Source organism: Lagopus muta, chromosome 19 (assembly GCF_023343835.1).
Source record: "Lagopus muta isolate bLagMut1 chromosome 19, bLagMut1 primary, whole genome shotgun sequence".
NCBI lineage: Eukaryota > Metazoa > Chordata > Aves > Galliformes > Phasianidae > Lagopus > Lagopus muta.
In genome coordinates this window covers 4,605,229-4,623,722 of record NC_064451.1, presented here as the reverse complement: position 1 = coordinate 4,623,722, position 18,494 = coordinate 4,605,229, and the positions used below count along the sequence as shown (strand labels likewise).

The 18,494-nt window shown below is 39.1% G+C and overlaps 1 protein-coding gene across 3 annotated transcripts in view; it reads left to right on the top strand.

Moving 5' to 3' along the window:
• Positions 1-18,494, top strand: part of CDK5RAP2 (CDK5 regulatory subunit associated protein 2) — a 72,750-nt gene that overhangs the window by 26,912 nt on the left and 27,344 nt on the right. For 2 of the 3 annotated variants that reach the window (XM_048965807.1, XM_048965808.1), the window contains exons 15-22: positions 2,181-2,278; positions 4,911-5,041; positions 6,601-6,716; positions 8,227-8,355; positions 12,098-12,193; positions 12,589-12,636; positions 13,251-13,441; positions 15,435-15,897. In XM_048965807.1, coding sequence (XP_048821764.1) covers positions 2,181-2,278; positions 4,911-5,041; positions 6,601-6,716; positions 8,227-8,355; positions 12,098-12,193; positions 12,589-12,636; positions 13,251-13,441; positions 15,435-15,897 — 1,272 coding nt within the window. The remainder of the gene's footprint in view (positions 1-2,180; positions 2,279-4,910; positions 5,042-6,600; positions 6,717-8,226; positions 8,356-12,097; positions 12,194-12,588; positions 12,637-13,250; positions 13,442-15,434; positions 15,898-18,494) is intronic. The other variant, XM_048965809.1, reaches the window with a different exon arrangement.

Here is an 18,494-nt window from a genome sequence, read left to right as displayed (position 1 = left end):
CAAATGTTGAACTGAATTAACTCATGAATTCAGAAAAAAAGGGTAAGAAAAGAGGCAAGGTCTGTGTAGCACTGCTTTGCTAAGCAGCAGTCACAGCCCCTGAACAACTGGTAGCAGCCGTTATCTAATGTGCCTGTCCTAAACTCTTCAGAGTGACATTACTCAGAAAGACCTTCTAATTAGGATACAGTTCTGTAGTATTTTCAGTAATAATTACAAGGCTTGTATCAGACATATGGAAGAGTTCGCTAGAACTTTTAACAGGCTGTTAACCAACTAAATTAAGTCAAAAGATTTATCTCTTCCCGTTCCTTTTGTGTCATTGATCAGTGCTGTTGTCAGCGATGAACGCTGTTCCAAACTGAATTGCAATCAGAGTACTTCATGCTTAATGCCTATGCTTATAAGGCTGGGATTCCTGCACGTTGCTAAGAGTCCTTAACTCAGGCTGTGAGATTCATTTTTTGACACTTTTTAAAAGGTATTTTTTATTAATAGACTCTGGATCACCCATCTCAGCCCGTTAGCCTTTGTGTTCCTCAGCACACAGCCAGCAGAAGTCATTGCTGTGTGCTGCTTCTCTGCTCGCCCTGACAGTAAGCTTGACATGAAGCTCAGTATTTTGCTGCTCACCTATAAAATAGTATTGAACGTACAAACAGCACGAGAACCTTGAAACGTGTGTTAGGGCACCGTTAGGGATGGTGCTGGTGGAGCGTGATGAACACAAAGACAAGGTCACTTCTTCAAAGAGCCTGCAGGGTTAAGTGGCACGAGCTGCTCTTTCAGCGCTGAGATCTGTTATGCAGATTACTCAATGGAAATAATTTGATCAAAACTTGATTACATTTGCAAAATATTATTTAACATGTTTGCTAGCACGCTGTGAAGTACGAGCATAAATAATTAAAAGTAAACAACAGTTGTCCTTGCTTTTGTGCTGTTTACTTTGCAGAATATGAGTTCTTCAAATTAACAGTCTCTGCATCGTTAGCGTGAATTAACGAGATTCTACTGTAGCTGAATTTTTGTTGCAGTTTCCTGGCTTAGGAACTGCAATTGAAGTAATAACAGCTGCTTGAAACTCCTGGGTGTAGATTTCTTCCCTGTTAATGATGTGTTCACTAATGATTTAGTATCTCTTGAGAGTTTAGTTTCCAGACTTGAGGTTGTAATGTGGAGAAAATAGAATTACCTTTCATTCCCGTCCTCTGGAGTTATCTTGTCATGCTGGAGCCTTGCACACCCCCCCCCCGGCTGTGGCACCTTTTTTGTTTGTGCTTTCAATTTTCAAGTGGAAGGAAAAGTGAGAGAAGCATCGTGGCCTTTTCTTCTCAAACAGAGACAGAAGATACTGTGCCTGACATTAATACATTTACATTTCCTTTAGATATCCCAGTTATTTTCTCTTCCGAGCCAGCTGACATCTTAGGTATTTTTGTGTAATAAGAGCAAGCAAATACTCCTTTAAATAGCTGCATTTTTTTGCTTCCTGCTGAAAAAGTGGCTGAGTGGTTGTTGGATTGAAAAAAGTCTTCGGAACTTAACAGTGGATGCTTACTGAGAAAGTAGCACAGGAGTCTGGATTTATTCTTGTAATAATATACCTTCTGTGAGCAAGGCTGCAGGCAAACAATTTTTTTTGTACGAGTAAAGAAAGCAGCTTAGAGTGACCCAGCTTGAGTGTTCAGACTCGATGAGCACGAGGCTGGCATGTACATCCTGTATTTGTTGGCTCAATGCAGACCTTTTTATTCAGAAATGGAACAGAATTTGCAGAAAACCCGGCCTCAAAGAAAGCCACTTTTATCCAGAAAAAGGAGAGGACTGTTGGGACAGTGTTCTAAAATGGGCACTTGGTCTTTGGGCTTCTACTCGCCTTTCCCTTTTCTTGCCTATGATAACAACTTGCTGGGTTGAGCCACTGTTTGGATACATAGCTCACTTATGATAGGTAAATAGCAAACCATTATTCACCTCCTGTAATAACAGCAGATTTACGTGCTGTTTATTTATTTAGATCATAAATCATTTCCAGATTCACACGACATTTTTGAGGTGGGCACTCCTGTCTTCTGAGTTGCTCTCTTCACCTTCTCTCCTTTTCATGGCTGCACGAAGTTGTAGACATGCCGACATAAAAAGCGCATTCAAAGATAACTGTTCTTTTCTTAATTTAGGAAAAAAAAGAATCTGAATATGAAAAGCTGATCCTTGCTTTAAAAAAGGAACAAAATATTTATTCTACACTGGTGCAGACCTTTAAGGAATCAGATAGGTAAGTAATTTTTCTGTTTTGATGGTCAATCTAAACTCAAAGGAAGTTTGAAGATGTGAATAAAGGTGCAACTTAACTGGGTAGGCAGTATTTTGTGCAGGCTAATTGTTACAGGTGATAAACTTGCTGTTGTAGTCTTCTTAAAAAAGAAATGTTTTTGTAAAGAAGGGAATGTTATTTCAGTGAGCTGAATCTTTCTGGAAATATTTCTCTTTGGATTAGATTTCTATTTGCATACAAAGAAAGCAGATAGGTATTCAGAGGAGGTTCTTGTCCTGTGTTGGAATATAGGGGAAAAATCAAATCCCTGTCAACTGTGCTGTGCTGGATGATTTGCCATAGTCTGCCCCTTCTCAAATAATATGATGCTTACTTTAAGAGTGGCACAGTGAACGTTTTGATGAGAATTAAGCAGGTAGGGTTTTGGAGATGTTTAAACAAAATAGAATAAGTGAAATTTTCATAACATTCTTTCAACATCAAGCATTCAGAAGCATTCTAAACGGCAGGAGGTAGTGCTTTTCAACCTTTTAATATCAAAGAGCACAGCATTTTAGAAAGAAATCTCTAACCTACTTTGTATTCTGCTATTGCTTGGCATTGAGGAAGAGATGTTCTGATGAAATGAGGAATATTCTTAGCCTTTGGGTAAAAGAAATAATGTTTAATAAAATGTACTTCTGCTGTTATAATTACAAATATCTTAATTAGGTACTGGGGACGTTCAGGAGATGGCTCCTCACTCTTACTGCCTGAATGCAGTGGCTCATACCTGCCAGCTTTTTGGGAATGCCTGTTTGTATTTTGCGGTCAGCACGTAGGAGCTGTAGTTTGGAAAGCAGCAAGTGAGTAGCACTGAGGTAGATGAGATCTAGAATTTGAATTAGGCACATTAATAGTAATGTCATCCTGTGCTTGGCCACAGCTCAGAAGCTGTTTTAGAGAATGGAATCTTTCTCATTAGAAATAGTGATAGAAGGCAGACTATGGAGATTATTTCTTATCTCCAGGAGAAGATCAATGGCTTTTGTGGCAATCACCAAATGAAGGAGGGAGCCCATTTGGTTCAGTATTTCACACAAAGTGCCCTGCTGTTGAAACAGTCTGTGGGTGAGGTGGTTGTGTCAACACTGTGTAGTGATGGCAGCAACAAAGAAACAGATCTGCTGCTATCTTTTCTTAGAATATCTTTCAAATGGGGAAAATTATAACAGTAGCTGACTGTGCAACTTGAATGGGGATTTTTCAAAATAAGATACTGATGTCAGTACCATGACATTCCTTGTCTCTCCAAGCAGAGAATCGATGCTTATTCTGATAAAACCTTTAGCTCATGAGGAGGAGAGAATGTGCTTACTTAGCTTCTACTAATGTCTTGCTTTGCTTTTCTTCTTAATTTTTGCTGAGCATTTAAGAGAGTTTCCTCTTCAAAGAATATTCCCGAGCCAGGGAGCGTTAGTTAAAGGAGTGGGTTCATGTGCAAGAAATACTGACAACAGCACACTTGTCAGAAGACAGACCGAGAGTCTTTTCATATATGCTGCCTTTTAATTAATGTGTTTCTGCAAGATGCTGTTATCCTCATGCAAGTATGATGCACTGTTTGCTCCTGTGTAGCCTCCTGTAAGGCAGATTTGAATTTTGTTTTGAAAGATTCCTGAATTCTTAGGCATTTCAATATTGTGGGTTGGAAATTCTACGGCAGCATAATTTATCGTAAAGTCCTGAGGTTTGGAGTGAATTTGATGGCAAAATAAATAATACAGTGAGTTCGGTAGCACATTTTTTATCAAATGCTGTTTATTTCATACTGTTACAATTTCAGTTTTTAGCGTAGTTAAGTCTTTCTCTGGACTGATTGTAGCTGTCTTGTCGGTGCTGGTGAAGGGTGATGGGGATGAATGATCTAGCAAGGGACAGCTGGATGTGCTGACATGGAGAGAAGCAGGGGGCAGTGACTGATGCTAAAGTAAGCACTTCGGTGACTATGCTGGGGGAAAAAAAAGCTGCTTAAGGAATTAATTCATGTTGACAAATTGTCATTTTTAAGTTTTGAAATTTATACCCAGTTGAGATAATTGGCACCATTTAAACTTGAAAGGTCTTTTTGCAGACTGCTGGCTGATGGAAGAAATAAAATAGTTGGGTTGTGCCCGAATCTCATTTTCAATGAAACATGGGTTGTTTTTTTTTAATCCTTATTTTTTTAGGGGAGCATTGGGTTGTTTAGTACAGCCCTGTAGCAAGGGAACAGAGTTTCCATAGTCACCATATGGAATAGACTAAGATTGGTTGTTTTGGTTTTCCTTCAAGCAAACAAACAAACACCCTCACATTTGCCCAATACAGTGTATCTGTACTGCTTAAGCTGATTTAAAAGTAGCAACAGTTCAAAAGAGCAAGAAGAGGATGTGGATGTAAAGCTTTGATACCTCCTTTCTGTATAGGGATTAGTTAACTCTTATGCATCAAAACAATGTAACCGTGTGATGAAAACCAGTGCTGGCTGTGTGAAATGGGGTCTTTGTGGAAGCCTGGAGGTGTAAAAGATGCTGCCTTGCCTAACTGAGGGCTTTGAATCAAAATCTTAAATGTTTTTGTTTAATTTCTGGTTTTCTTCTTTTTTCCTTAGTTTAAATAGCTTGCAGACAGAATTAAACAAGATCTTCATGTTACGGAAACAACTCGAGGATGACATTCTAGCCACTCGGAATCTCCAGAAGGTCTTAGAAGATCAGGTTAAGAATGCTAAAAACAGGCAAGGTCTGTATGCACGTGCAGCCCTTCCCTTTTCTTGATCTTCTTGCACAAAAGAAAACTGGTTTTATTGCACTCAGTTTGCTGTGATGGAGGAGAACCGTTTGAAATTAGATAAAGGTGTAAGAAAGACTTCAGCCTTCTGTACTAAAAATTATTTGGGGGATTTGTAACAGAATATCTTTGAGCAATCAGAACTCATAAAGAGTTGTATAAAGGGACAGCTTTTCTCTTTCCCCGCAGCAAATGTTAGTAATTCTGTGGCAATTCTGCTGCAGTGATCATTTCAAGCTGCCTACAATTTTGTACCCATAGAATTTCCTGTTTTCTGCAGAAATCAGATTCCTGGCTCTGTGGCCATGGGATCACTTTCTGTCCCTGGAACTTTGTAATTGGATGATATTTTGCTAAAGAGCTTATGTCTCAGGAAATTGGTAAACTCCTCCTAAGGCAAGAAGCACTTCCAGAGAAGAAAAACATAGCCAGTAGTTTTATTCTTTTGTAGTTTATTCAGAAATATTAGAGCTTTTAAATACAGTTTGGTTTTACTTCTTTGAAGATGGTTTAAGTTTACACTTAACTGTAGAAGAGTGATGGATATTAAAAGTTCACTGCATGTGCAGAAAGATCTATTTTGTTCTTAGGGGATACATTAAAGAACAACAAAGCCTGTTCACTTGGCCTTTCAACTTAGAGTTTCCATGTTGGCATCATTCTCTTCTCCACTTTGATAAGTGACCAAAGGTGAGCTTCTGCTTTGTCGCAGTTTCCAGCCTCCAGAGTAAAGAGGTGATGAACAGCCAGGAGAAGCCCATAGGAGCTGTGGGTACTCCTGGTCCAGTTGTCAGAAGCAGTGGGGCTGTAGCTGAAGCTGTGAGGGAAGAAGCCTGAAATTTTGTGATCATTTGTGAATCATCAGATCCTCACAGCTTCCATAGGGTCATTGTCAGAGTTGGGAGTAGAATTTGGATGCCTCCTCTTTGTCACAATTCAGAGATGCTTTCTCGCTGTCTAATGAGATAATATTAAAGAATTGTCATCTTTGCTGTAAATGAACAGGTGTTTATTGAAGCATAACAAACCAGTCATGTGGTTGTAGAGGCAATGAATAACTATTTTCAATTCTGTTTGCTTTCAGTTCCTTTGGCCCCAAAGCAGAATGAATTCTGTGACCTTGTCCAGCCAGGCTCTTTGCCTCGAGACTTCTAACTCTTACAAATACAGCTAGAATAACTGCTCATGCCTTGCTTATCCTTCCTAAAAAATGTTTCTAAATATAATGCTAAATATGCAGATTATAATGTGGAATTGCATCCACAACTCATGCTGATAACCACAGAAAATACAGCATGTCTAGTTGTCAGAGGCACAAAGAAATGTAAGGACAAAATTGGTTCAATTGAACATAAAGCTTATTTTGGGGAATGAAACAATTTTAACAGGCCTCCCCCAGACTTCCTGGTAGGCTCTTATTTGAAAAGTCCTCTCTTTGCATCTTATGCTTTCTTTTCCTGCAAACAAATGAGAGTTTCTGAAATAATTCCTGTTTTTGGTTATTTTGACAGATGAAACGCTGTCTTTCTGTGGAGATCAAACATCTTATATGAGTATTTGCTTAGGAGAGCAAGATAATTTAAACCTACAGATAGACCATCTGTCTCTTGAAGAACTTAAGAAAAAGGTATTGATCTGTTTTAATATTTACTGCTTTTAATGACTTCATTCTGATTCATTTGTAGTTTGTGCGTCTCTCACGGGAAGAAGCATTTTATTTAGATATGACTTGCTAGTTCTGAAAGGATTTGATGTTCTTATCTGTGTGGTTTGTGATCCACCCTTTATGAGCAGTTTCTACTTGTTACACAACATGAGCTTGAGAGTCAACTGCAAGGTAGGTGAGCTGCTGCAAAGCTTTTCAAATAGTCAGCTGGGTTCAGGTTTCAAACTCAATGCCCTATTTTAGTGATCATGAAGTATGCCGACTCCAAAGAAAAGTTTCTGTATTAAGTATCCTACAATGCACATCTCACCTGCCTTTATTAATCATGAATATGGTAGTGGTGTCTGTAATTTATTCTGTATAGCACACTCCATCACGGGCTTCACAATTTTTTTGACAAATATGGAATGTTAAAAAGGAACCCTGAGGTAGGTTAATATTATCTTCATTCTGCATAAGTAGAACTGAAATTCAAAGAAATTAAATTTGCAGACAGTTGTCAAGCAATAGATTAGTATTGGAGTTCAGAAAACTGTTCTAACTCATCATCCTGTGCGTTGATCTCTGAGCAGTGCATCAATTTATGATAAGGAACTGTGCTGAATGCAATTGTTTGAGATTGAACATAAGTGAGGCTTTCCATTTCTCATGGGCAGCTGAATTGTAGGCAAGTGTTCAAAATGGGGGGGGGGGGGGCAATGGGAGGGAAAGATTCTTGCCTTACACTGAGCAGGTGTAAGTAAAAAAGCCCCATATTGTCTATCAGTCCCATTCTGAGGAACACTACCTTTATCTCTGAACGTATTCCCTCTGGCAAATTCAGGGACAGCATTAGCAAAAGATGTTGATAAACCATTTCTTGCCTGAAAAAAAGGTTCTATGACTGAATACTGATCTGCTTTTCGCAAATACACTAATTGCTCTAATAAAAACATTTCACCACCTTCTGCAAATGCTGCCTTCTTGATGTAACTACGGAAGTCTGTGTCCCTGATGTCTATTCAAGAGCCTTGAATGTGACTGTTCACTCTGATGCAGATTTTATATCTGTGAAATAACTCAGTGGTAGTGTCTTATAGGGTGTTTGAGGTACAAGAACAGATTGCTTCAGAGTGTTACTATTTCTATGTAGTGCTGGCTTCCCTTGCATCAAAAAGGGAATCAAAAATCTTCATAAATCAACCTGTTGTTGTGAGGTGCTCTTGAGTTTCTTTCTGTTGCTGAATACTGAAGTTTGGTGCTTCATCTTAGCTGGAAACTAGAGTCTTCCAAGTTGAGATTTCTTGAACACCAACTTACAAACACATTGTCATGTTTTCCTTATGTAGGAAGATTGCCTTATGAGCAGTTACAGGAGCCCAGACATTCTAACTTTGCAGTTTAGCTTTACATAGAGATTTATATATTATAATTTGCTTTCATACTAGCATGGATGCTATCAGTTTTGCTTGTTCTTCCTTTGGTTGTTTAGGTTACTGATCTTCTCTTGGTGGTTAAGGACCTGCAGTTAATTAATCAAGAACTTAAGATGAAACAGCTTGGATTCTTCACAACAGATTCTCAGGGGAAGGAAGCAGTGAAGATATTAAATCAGAGTGAGGTAGGTTTTCAGTGTTAAAGCAGTGAATCTGAGTCTCACCTCTAATGTACTTCGTGGAATGGTTTACATAAGTGAGAATGACCATAAAACCTGGGGACTTGAGATCGTTAATTCCTTATAGGAACTTAAATTAATGATGGAGATAAATTTAAGAGGTTAACACAAGATCTCACAATCTCAATTCAGCAAGTGTTCAGAGATGTTTTTAGTAGATTTTAAAGAAACGACATGTATGTTAAAGCATTTATTGGGTCTGCCATCTGTTGGTTTCCTCGTTTAGAAGAGGAAGAAAGAGTTAATTTTGCTTTACAAGTAAGCAACGTCCTGTCACGATCGTCTCAGTACAGGGCACAAATTCCTTTGGTGTCATCAGAAATCACACAATATTCTTGGCTTTTCAGTTTCAAGACATGCTTTTGTTACCTTTACTTCAAATATATTTTAATCGAAAATATGCTAAAATTACAGAACAGCCTTTAGGAGCGTGGTGAATTTTATTAAAATAATACATTTTCAGGTTGTTGTAATGGTTCTGCACTGGAAAGCTTGTGGGCAACCCGTTTCAGAGTGCTTGTGCTTTCTGTGGGTGTCTCCCCTGGTTGTTTGCCGTGCCGTCCTGCAGAGGGTGCTGCACCCCCACTGATGCCATGGCTCAGACCGAAGGAATTGTGTCGTTATCATGACAGGATATCGTGACCGTGCGTTTGTCATGGCATGGGTGGAACGTGTGAGGCTGCTTAGGAAGCTGCCTACGTGAAAATAGATGTGGAATGGCAAAGAGCGAAGCCTGTAAAATAAAAGCCCCCAAAATTCTTGTAGCAGACATGGGAATGTAAAATTTGGTAACATCTGATTGCGTGTCAGTGTGATGACAGTGCTGTAGAGCTCAAAAGTTAGAGGAGCTGTGATTAAATGCTTTTAGCTTAAAAGGGACTATTTCATCAGCCTTGGCAATAAAGGGCTATCTCGTTTCCAGGCTAGGGATTGTGACAACGGTGTATTTTGCATGTTAATAGCAGTTGTCAGAGAGGCCATGTTCTATTTCTTGTGTGTATTTTGGGCAAGGATTTGTTGGCAGGTAGTGCTGAGATGATGCTAAAGAGGAGTTGGGACAGGAACAGAAGCATGCACCCTTCTCAGGTTCTTAAAATGAACCCATCTTTCTTTTCCTTCCGAAAGCCAGAGCACAGATCAGATAAATGTGCATCCTGGGGTCTCTGCAGGGCATCTCCCAGGGGCCTGCCAGCCTCCGGTGCTCCATTTCTTGGCCTTGTGTTTGGAAGGGAGTGAGGAGAGCAGAAAGAGGTTGTTTGTGTGCTGTCCTCTGAACATCTGCTTTCTCTGAGAGAAGCAGCCTCAGTGATTTCAGCCTTCAGGGCCCCGGGGATCTTTACAAACCAAGCATATCAGTGCTTCATTTAGGAAAAGGTTTTCAGTCCCCAAGGAAATACTTTAAACAGGCTGCTTATTTTTAGCAGACTTTTTTCTCTGTCCTTAAGCCACTTATTTGCTTCTAATATTTTGTTGAGCATTAGATTATGTTCCTTGGAGCACAGAAAGTTTCCTTTCAGCATCTCAGACGTAGAACCAGGCTTAAACTGCAGCGATTCCTTGTTATGGTGTGCTGCAACCTGTTGGTCTGACATAAGAGTTCTGTTCTGAGCAGCACCGCTTATTTAATCCAATACTGGCCTGGGAAACTCGTATGCAAGGAAATATTGAGCCAGTAGAGGTAGTTGCATTAGGAGGATAAGTTACATATGCTAATAAGTTGAATTTTAATACACAAATGTGTAGATTCAGGTCATCAAACCCTACATGGAAAACTGAAATTTAGTCATATTTAGCAAATGTGGTTGGGCTTTTGATTTTCTATGACTGCAATGAAAAGCTGTCTTTTTAAATGCATGTTCTTGCTGTCTATCACAGCTCTGCCTATCTTGCTCTGATTTTCAGATTGCCTTTACTTTGTGTTGTCCTGGAAAACTAAGTTTTAAGTGAAAATACCAAGATAATTGAAGCGTGACTTAGAAGTTAATTTTGAATATAGATTTCTAATAGTAAAAGGCAAATATATTAATAGACTGCACCATCCTGTTACTTAAAACCATTAGAGCTGATTATAGTGCTAGAGAGCAGAAGATTAAAAAAAAGCTTTTCTCATTTATTTCCCATATACATTTATGTGCACCTTTTGTGCTCAATTAAAAATAAAAACAACGAACCCACGCATGTGTTCAATTCCCAGTGTTCATGGGAAGCAAAAATAACACTCCCTGCAGAATCCTGTTTGTCTGCACTTGGATGGACGTGCTGAGAGCCAAGACTTTACAGCATGTGATACCAGGGAAGCAGGCTTTTCTTTTCATGTCCCAAGTTTCAGCTCCACACTTTGTATCCATCAAAACTATAAATATCACATCTCAACCACTAGGCTCCAGTCTCTTTCCTTTCAATTTGTCATCTCAGTCTCTGTACCTATACTCTTAGTTTACTGCTTTTTCTGTGAGCGTGCTCAGGATTCTGCTTCCTCTTGTCTCAAGTTAATTTTTCTGTAGCTCTACATGACTGTTAAACACAGCAGTGCTATGTTATTGGCATAGTGCTTTAAGGGTAAAAAATGGAATCTAATGCAAGTCTGAATCTGCTGTGCCAATGCTATATCCTGCCTGTGGTTTAGACATCCTAGGCACAGCATCGTTGGTATTTACCATCACTCATGTTCCCTATTTTTAATGAGGTTCTAGCAGGAAAGGTCTGAAATAACCATCTTTTTCTATTAGACTGAAAAAAGATGCTATAAACAAAATGATATAAATGTCCAGTCTGGTTGAAATTTTAGCTTAGATTTCTTTAAATGGAGCTGTTTGGATGCTGTCTGCAGTGATTCAGAGGCTCTGTGCTGTGCTTCTCCTCTGGTGCTCTGCTGCTCATTCTTCCCAGCTGGGTAGGGTTGGAGCTGCTCTCTGGCTCAGGTCTGCTACAGTTTGGGAACCTTTGTTCCAAAGTGTTCCTAAAATACTAAATTTTGCCAAATTCATACCACAGTGCAGGCAAGAACTCCCCCAGAAAGCACCAGTTTTACTCTGTGAGCTACAAGAATGTAGCCAGGGTTGTAAATGAATTATTTTCACTCTTCTGCATTACTAAGTACTTAGTTATATATCAGCAAAAAAAGTAAAAGAGACCAAAGCTTGTTTATGCTGTGCAGCTCCAAAGGCCTCATCATAGGTAAATTCAATATGATTTGCTGCAAACTGGCAAATTCAGGCTAGACAAAGCAGATGTAACTGTTGTAACTCCTTCTAGAAAGCTGCATGTGCTTTCTTTGACAAGTGTCTGTTTTGTGGGTGCTGGAGAAAAGCCCTAATGGTGCAACAAGGAAAAGTGAATGTTGGCAGTGGGAAAATAAAATAGGCACAGTGAGAACATGACTGAAGATAGGGGACTTCTGTCTGGAGAGCCTAAAAGATGCTCACTTGTTATTGTAATATCTGAGGGGAGAGGGTTAAATAACAATGAAGTAATGTATAAAATAAGGTTTCACTGTAATATGAATAATTCCTGGTTTTTATATTAATTTTCTTTGATCTTGTTGAAGAAATCTAATTTGGTGTTTGTTACTTTGTATTGCAGGCTTTTTTTGTTTTCTTTTAAGACATGTCACTGACTTATTTATGCATGTTTCATATCACAGTATTCTTTTGTGCTACATTTTCACATCATTCCATACTTTGTGTAGTTTCTTGAAATAACAGAAGAGCAGGTGAAGCAGACTGAAGATGGTGACAATGGCAGGAAGATGCAGAGCAGTCAGTTTTATGAGAGGGACAGTCAGGTAGGACTGCACTGAATGCACTGTGCTTCTCCTTAAAAAGTCTGTAGTTCAATTGATGTGAGGTTTGTCTGCTGCCATCATTGATGGGAAGTATTTGAGATCCTTCTGGGTTGGAATACTGGATGTCATGGTAACTTGCTAGAGACATTTGTGTACTTGACAAAAGCTTCTGGAATCTGCTGTACTCTGATCATTCCAAAGCAGCATGGTATCTTAAAATAATTCAAGTTAAAAGGAACCTCAGAAGATCATAAAGTGTCATTTGCTGGACATTTCTAATAGTTTGAAAATGGTGAGGTGCTAAAATATGGCACAGAGTGACACATTTGGAGTGGTTGTGCTGAAGCACAGTGACATGCTGTTGTTTGTAATGTCTGTGTTTCTCTGTTGACTAGATATGCCTTCATGAACCCGTGGATTGTCCTTCTGAGGTGGATAAGCAGGTAAATGTTGTATTGTAATGATTCTCCTGCCTCTTAAACATTTTAGTGTCTCACTGGTGATGCCTACCCATGAAACTGCATGACGTGGACCAGGTGTATATACTCATGTAGTTGATACAAAAGACTCCCATTGACTTAAAGGAATGCTGGATTACTGGAGAGTACCCATGTAGAAACAAAGTCTCCATGCAAGAAGCTGGCAGTTTGTAAATAGTTTAAGTTCTATCCTGTCCTTGCTGTCACAGCTTGCACCTGGTGATTTCAGGACAGAATTTGATACTGTAAAGACAAATGATTCAAAGGTAAACTAAAACTAGAAAGCTAGCAGCGATGTGCAGGCAGCATTCCAGAAATTTCATACCTATCCAAAAATAAATACCTTCGGGGAAGTCTGCTTACTACTGAATAACTGATCTGTATGAATTAATCATGTGAAATAGATGTTCATTTGTTTTTCAATTAATAACTGGTCAGTGAAATGTCTGTGGATGCTTCTTAATGTAGATAAAGGGCACCAGGAATTAGAAAACCTGATTACCAAAAGATTACAGCCCTTAATTTAATTGAGCATTGCATACCTATCTAATAAGAAAATATTTGCAATTTTTTAACAGATAACTCCATCAGGCTATTCAGAGAGTTTCTACAAAGATAGACATTATAGGAATCCAAATAAGCCTCAGCTTGAACATGATACAACTGGCAAACACTTTGGCAGAATAGGGATGAGTGAACATGAAACAGAAGAGATGAACTTGCTCACATCTTTTTTAAGAGAAAATAGAACATCTGTACTTGAATCTACGTAAGTATGAGAGAGATGCACTGCTTTTGACAGTATTTCTATTTGAGAAGAGAATAAAGTAATTTTGCTAAAGTGAATTTAGATAATGGCACTGTCTAATTTACCTGAGAGATTGGCAAGGCGCCTTCAGAGCCATTTTAGTCTATCATGCAATTAAGTAATTAGGAAATATACTATCAGTAGAATTCCTTATGAAAAAACCATTACAAGAAAAAAAACTCCCCAAAGTTATTGATACATGGAGCTTTACTGTACAGAGGGATGTTTTCAGAGCGGGGACTAGCAGTGCTAAAGGACTCAGATGATAACACATGCTGCTGCTTTCTGTTTTTATTTATTTATATTTTTGTTTTGTTCTCAATGATACTAAAATAGCTGAAAACACAGGGCAGTAAATGATGGTGTGCTGAAGGGAGTGAATCCATATTGCTTAGAAGGGTGAGAAGAGTGAAAAGTTATGGACGGTGGAAATGGAGTTACAGTGACTGGAGGGTTAATTCTGATTAGACATTGCTGGTACCCTTCGTGGCCTCTGTCTTTTCTGTTTGTGTGTGTGTTATACTATAGTGCAATCAATTCCCAGCTGAAATGCAGGAACTGGACAATACCAAACAAGGTGTCTAGAAAAAACACACCCTCATTAGGTTATTTCCCTCCCATTTTATGCTTAAAGCACTTAATCTTCTGGTTGAAAACTCAATTACAGCTTTCCTGGAGATCACTCTCATTTTTCTTTCTTTGTTCTTTCCACAGTGTTATGACTGTATACAGTATTGAATGACTTTTTCTTCCTGTGCCCATCAGTGTTGTGCTTTCAGAGTAATGGCAATGACCTTCCATATACTGAGCACTCAGCAGTGCTGGTAGCAGAATTTCCTGTGGAGTTACACAAGTCAAATCCTATTCTGTGTTCAGCATGCACTGCAGCTGGCTTTACTCAAGCAGTCCTGTGTTTTTACATTGCTGATCAGAACTCTCCAAGAGATCCAATGATCTTAGCTGTCAAAGCACCAGTCAGTGATAAATGAGGGGGTTATTACTCATAGAATATGAACAGATAACATTGTTTTATTTGTTAACTTTACTTAAAAGTCTGCTAATGATTCCAACACCGTCATCTTTAGCTCTCTAGTGTGTAATTTTTTCTGTATTCAGATATAAATGACCAGACTGGCTGGTGATGAGCCTGTACTTTGGGTGACTTAATTCTCACTAATGACATTAGATGCCAGACAGAGACATAAAGAGCCTAGTTAGTCTGTAGCACTTCAAATGCTAACTATATAAATACAGTTGTTTAAAATGCTAGTTTATATGTTTAGTGGCACAAACTGTTCTTTATTGGACACATGGTATCATCTGTAGGATTTGAAGACTTGCTTATGCCTGAAGTGCAGCTTATTTGGCTTCAGTTTCATGTACAGTGTTGTTTTCAAGACTGTTGTCAATGGATGCTGGTGGTCTGTGAGGCAGTGCGGTGGTCTGTAGTGAGCTATTTCGGCAGGCTTTTGGCTGCTTGCTCCTTTTCCAGCTTCCATGTTACATTAGAAAAGCACAAAGGGACCCATTTAAGAAAAAAATCAACCTCTGGAGCCTCCTGTGTATTGGTGGGAGTTTTATTTTTCAAGTATTTAAATCCGAGAGTAAACTCACTTCAAAATACATTCCTGTTTCTTCTATTGCTGTTATGTAAACAATTAATTTAGTTACTAGAGGTTTACTAACTGTTCATGGATGAGGAGAGGGCTGGTAGAGCGGATATGGTCATGAATAGAAGAAAAGTGTTGATGAGATAATTTGTGTTACAATTCACGCTGTTAAAATGTTTCAAAACCTCTGTTCATTAGTGAGTAATTCATTAGTGCATAAAATAAAGCCTCCCGGGAATTTCAAGTATGTCAAGACGCTGCAAAAGTGTTTCTTAGAAGGTGTTCTTGTTTGCTTAAATAAAAATCAAAATTCATGCCTCTTCCTTCCTCCTTCCTGAGTATAGCAGACAAGAACAAATGAAAACTGTAAATGAACTGTTAGATCATCTGAGCACAACTGAGCAAGAACATTCAAGTGAAGACACAGAGAAAGAGAATGAAGAAGATCTTAGGCAAATGATCATTCAACTAAGAGCTGAACTCAAACATTTCAAGCAAGCCAATAAATTCTTAAAGCAGCAAGCAGAATTAAAATCAACTTTTGATGGGAAAGAGAAGCTTCATGCAGATGCAACGCCACAGATTAATAAGGATATTGAGTTGCTGAAAGCAGAACTGAAAGATGCAGCTACACAAACAATGACTTTAGAGGAAAATGTCATGAGACTCAAATGTGAAGACAATAAAGGAGCCTCGGAAGGGAGAACAAAATATTCAAGATTAAATGCAGAAGGAGAACTTCAGCAGGAGAACGTGTGTAAGAGCGAACAGCATGAAAGAGGCTTTTTTTCAAGGAGAACAACTGAAGTGAGTTTAAGATTCTCTTTTTAGTACCCAGGGAGTAGATGTACAAAGAGAAAACTACGTGTCATTTCTAATATCAGATTTTGCTTTTGTGTAATTTTTAAAATTAAAAAGAGAGGTGTACACTAAATATATGTAAGGTAATTGTTCTTAATGTTTGGAGCTTTTCATCCTTCAGCATGCCTTAGAACATTAATGGAATTTCATTCCTCACTGGAACTAGGCACCAGTAAATACTATAGCTGTTGGATAGAGACATAGATTACAGCATAGTGGCCTGATTCTGTGCTGCCTCATATCTCAGTATAGATGCTCATAAAGTGCAGAACCAGAGTGTTCTGAACCTCTGGTTTATTAAGTGTAAGTAGCAAGTGAGATCTAGAAGACTTGTGTAATATCTCAGAGCACACAGGTGAAGCACTAATGGTGGATTTCAACAAACTCAAATCTTTCTTCTGTGCTTTTATGAACATCTTACCATCACGTCTCTCTCTTAGGGATGTCTGAAAGTTTTATAAACTGGGAGGTCAGTTCTTCGTATTTGTTTGGGGAACTAAGAGCACAGAATCTGCTTTGTGCACAGGCTTTGTTTGCTTGTGCCGTTAAAGTTTTCAGGCCTTTTGCAGGCAGGTACTCTGTGATCCCAAACAAAAAGGGGGCAAAGTAATGTCTACTAAAGGGTTCCTGCGTATTGTTTCAGTAGCGAGTGGAGAGGCTGAGGTGAGAACTCTTTGAAGGTCTTGGAAGGGAGGCAAAGAAGAATCTTGTTGTTGATTTTGTGTGCTTCTAATAGAGAATGTTGTAGCACCTGCTGCAAAGAATGTTTTCTGTGACTTTAGTGATCAAGAGGTTGCTGACAGCTGGTGATTTTTGTTCTGGCTTGTTCTCCTTGTCTTCATCTCATTAAAAGAGAGTGCTTGTAAAGCAAGAGATGTTGTCTGTACTGGTGTAAGCAACTCAGTATGGTTTGGGACTTCAAGATTTTGTCATGCATTGTTGGTCCCTGGAAACCCTATGGAGAATTCTTAGAATTCAAAACCCATGTATGCAGCTGACAAAAACAACATCTTGTTTCACTGATCGTTTTACACGTAATCAAACTATCTTTGCTGGCAGAGATTCAGTTACATTCCCAGACTTTCAAGCTTTCCATCCTGGTTGCAATTTTTCTATCTTTTAAAAAATAAGTGGGTAGAAAAGATAATGATAACAGGAATGTTCTTAGGGCCATTGTAGGGAAGGTTTAAGTTAGATGTTAGCAGGGAATTCTTTACTCAGAGGGCAGCGAGGCCCTGGCAGTGCTGCCCAGAGCAGTAGGTGCTCCATCCTTGGTGATGCCCAAGGCCAGGCTGGAGGGGGCCATGGGCAGCCTGAGCTGGGGACAGGATGCAGCAACCAGCCCACAGCTGGGAGTTGGAACTGGGTGATCTTTCAGGTCCCTTTCAACCCAACCCACTTGGTAATTCTGTGACTGTTAGTGTTTTTAGGCTGCTGGGCATTTAGTCAGCTGTGTTTGGCAGGCTGACTGTTTTGCCTCCATCTTTTGGCTGCTCTGACCAAGTCCTTTGGAGGCACGAAGGAACTGGTCTCTCTCTTCTGGGGCTGCCTGGAGCAGCTGGCTTTGGAAACACTTGAAGAGATGAAGGCAGTTGGTAACAAATAGTTAAGGTGCGTTGGTAGGGGGAGGGCTTGGAGATCCCAGCTGGGCTATTAATGCAGATCTACTTGTGATGATTTGTGTAAAAGCACACATGGTAGCTTTGGTGTCACCTCTCAGGAACAAAGGACAGTCTTTCTGGAGGCAAATGGAGACCTGCCTGCCCCCTGTGAGAAATGCCAAGAGTTCTTTCTGCAACTCTGATCACTGTCACCTCTTTATTTCAAGTTCTTGTCTTTGTTAAATTTTAGCATGCTATTTTGATTCATCATTTGCCAGATGAGTTGCAACCTCAGCACTGGTTAAAATTCTTCCTGTTTGGTCTAGTGTAATACACTGGTATATCTGAATGGCTTTTGTTTCATATAGCCTGCTGAATTGAACTTAGAGTAATCTGTGCAGTGTGTGTGTATATACAACAGCCCTGACACAGGTGGAAATAATTTGACACTATTAAGAGCATTTCAGTAAAGCTAGAAAAGTTCATCTCAACAGGCTTTATTTTTCAGCTTCCAAATGAATTTGTATTCACGAACGTAGAAAAGGAATTGAGGATGTCATTAGGAAAATGGGACTTGCTTTTTATTATTTTAAATTGTGTAAAGACTATAATTGCTAAGAAATGAATGTGGAAAGGTATTTCAGAATACATTGGGTGGTAAAAGAAATTACAGGGCCTGATGATGCTGGTGGAGCAAATGAACAGCAAAAGAATAAACTAAATCTGTTTGAACATGCTATTATTGATTTTTATTACTGTTATTACACACAATTATATAACTTCCATCAACATATAGCATGTTTTTATCCTTCTGGAGATAGTGCTATCTTATGCTCTATGGCTTAACCAAGGCTGCATTTATTTTTGTGGAGTCTTCACAAGGTGAGCAGCTGACATGCTGTGATCTCCACTAAGAAATTGAGTTTCTCCTCCCAACTCCAT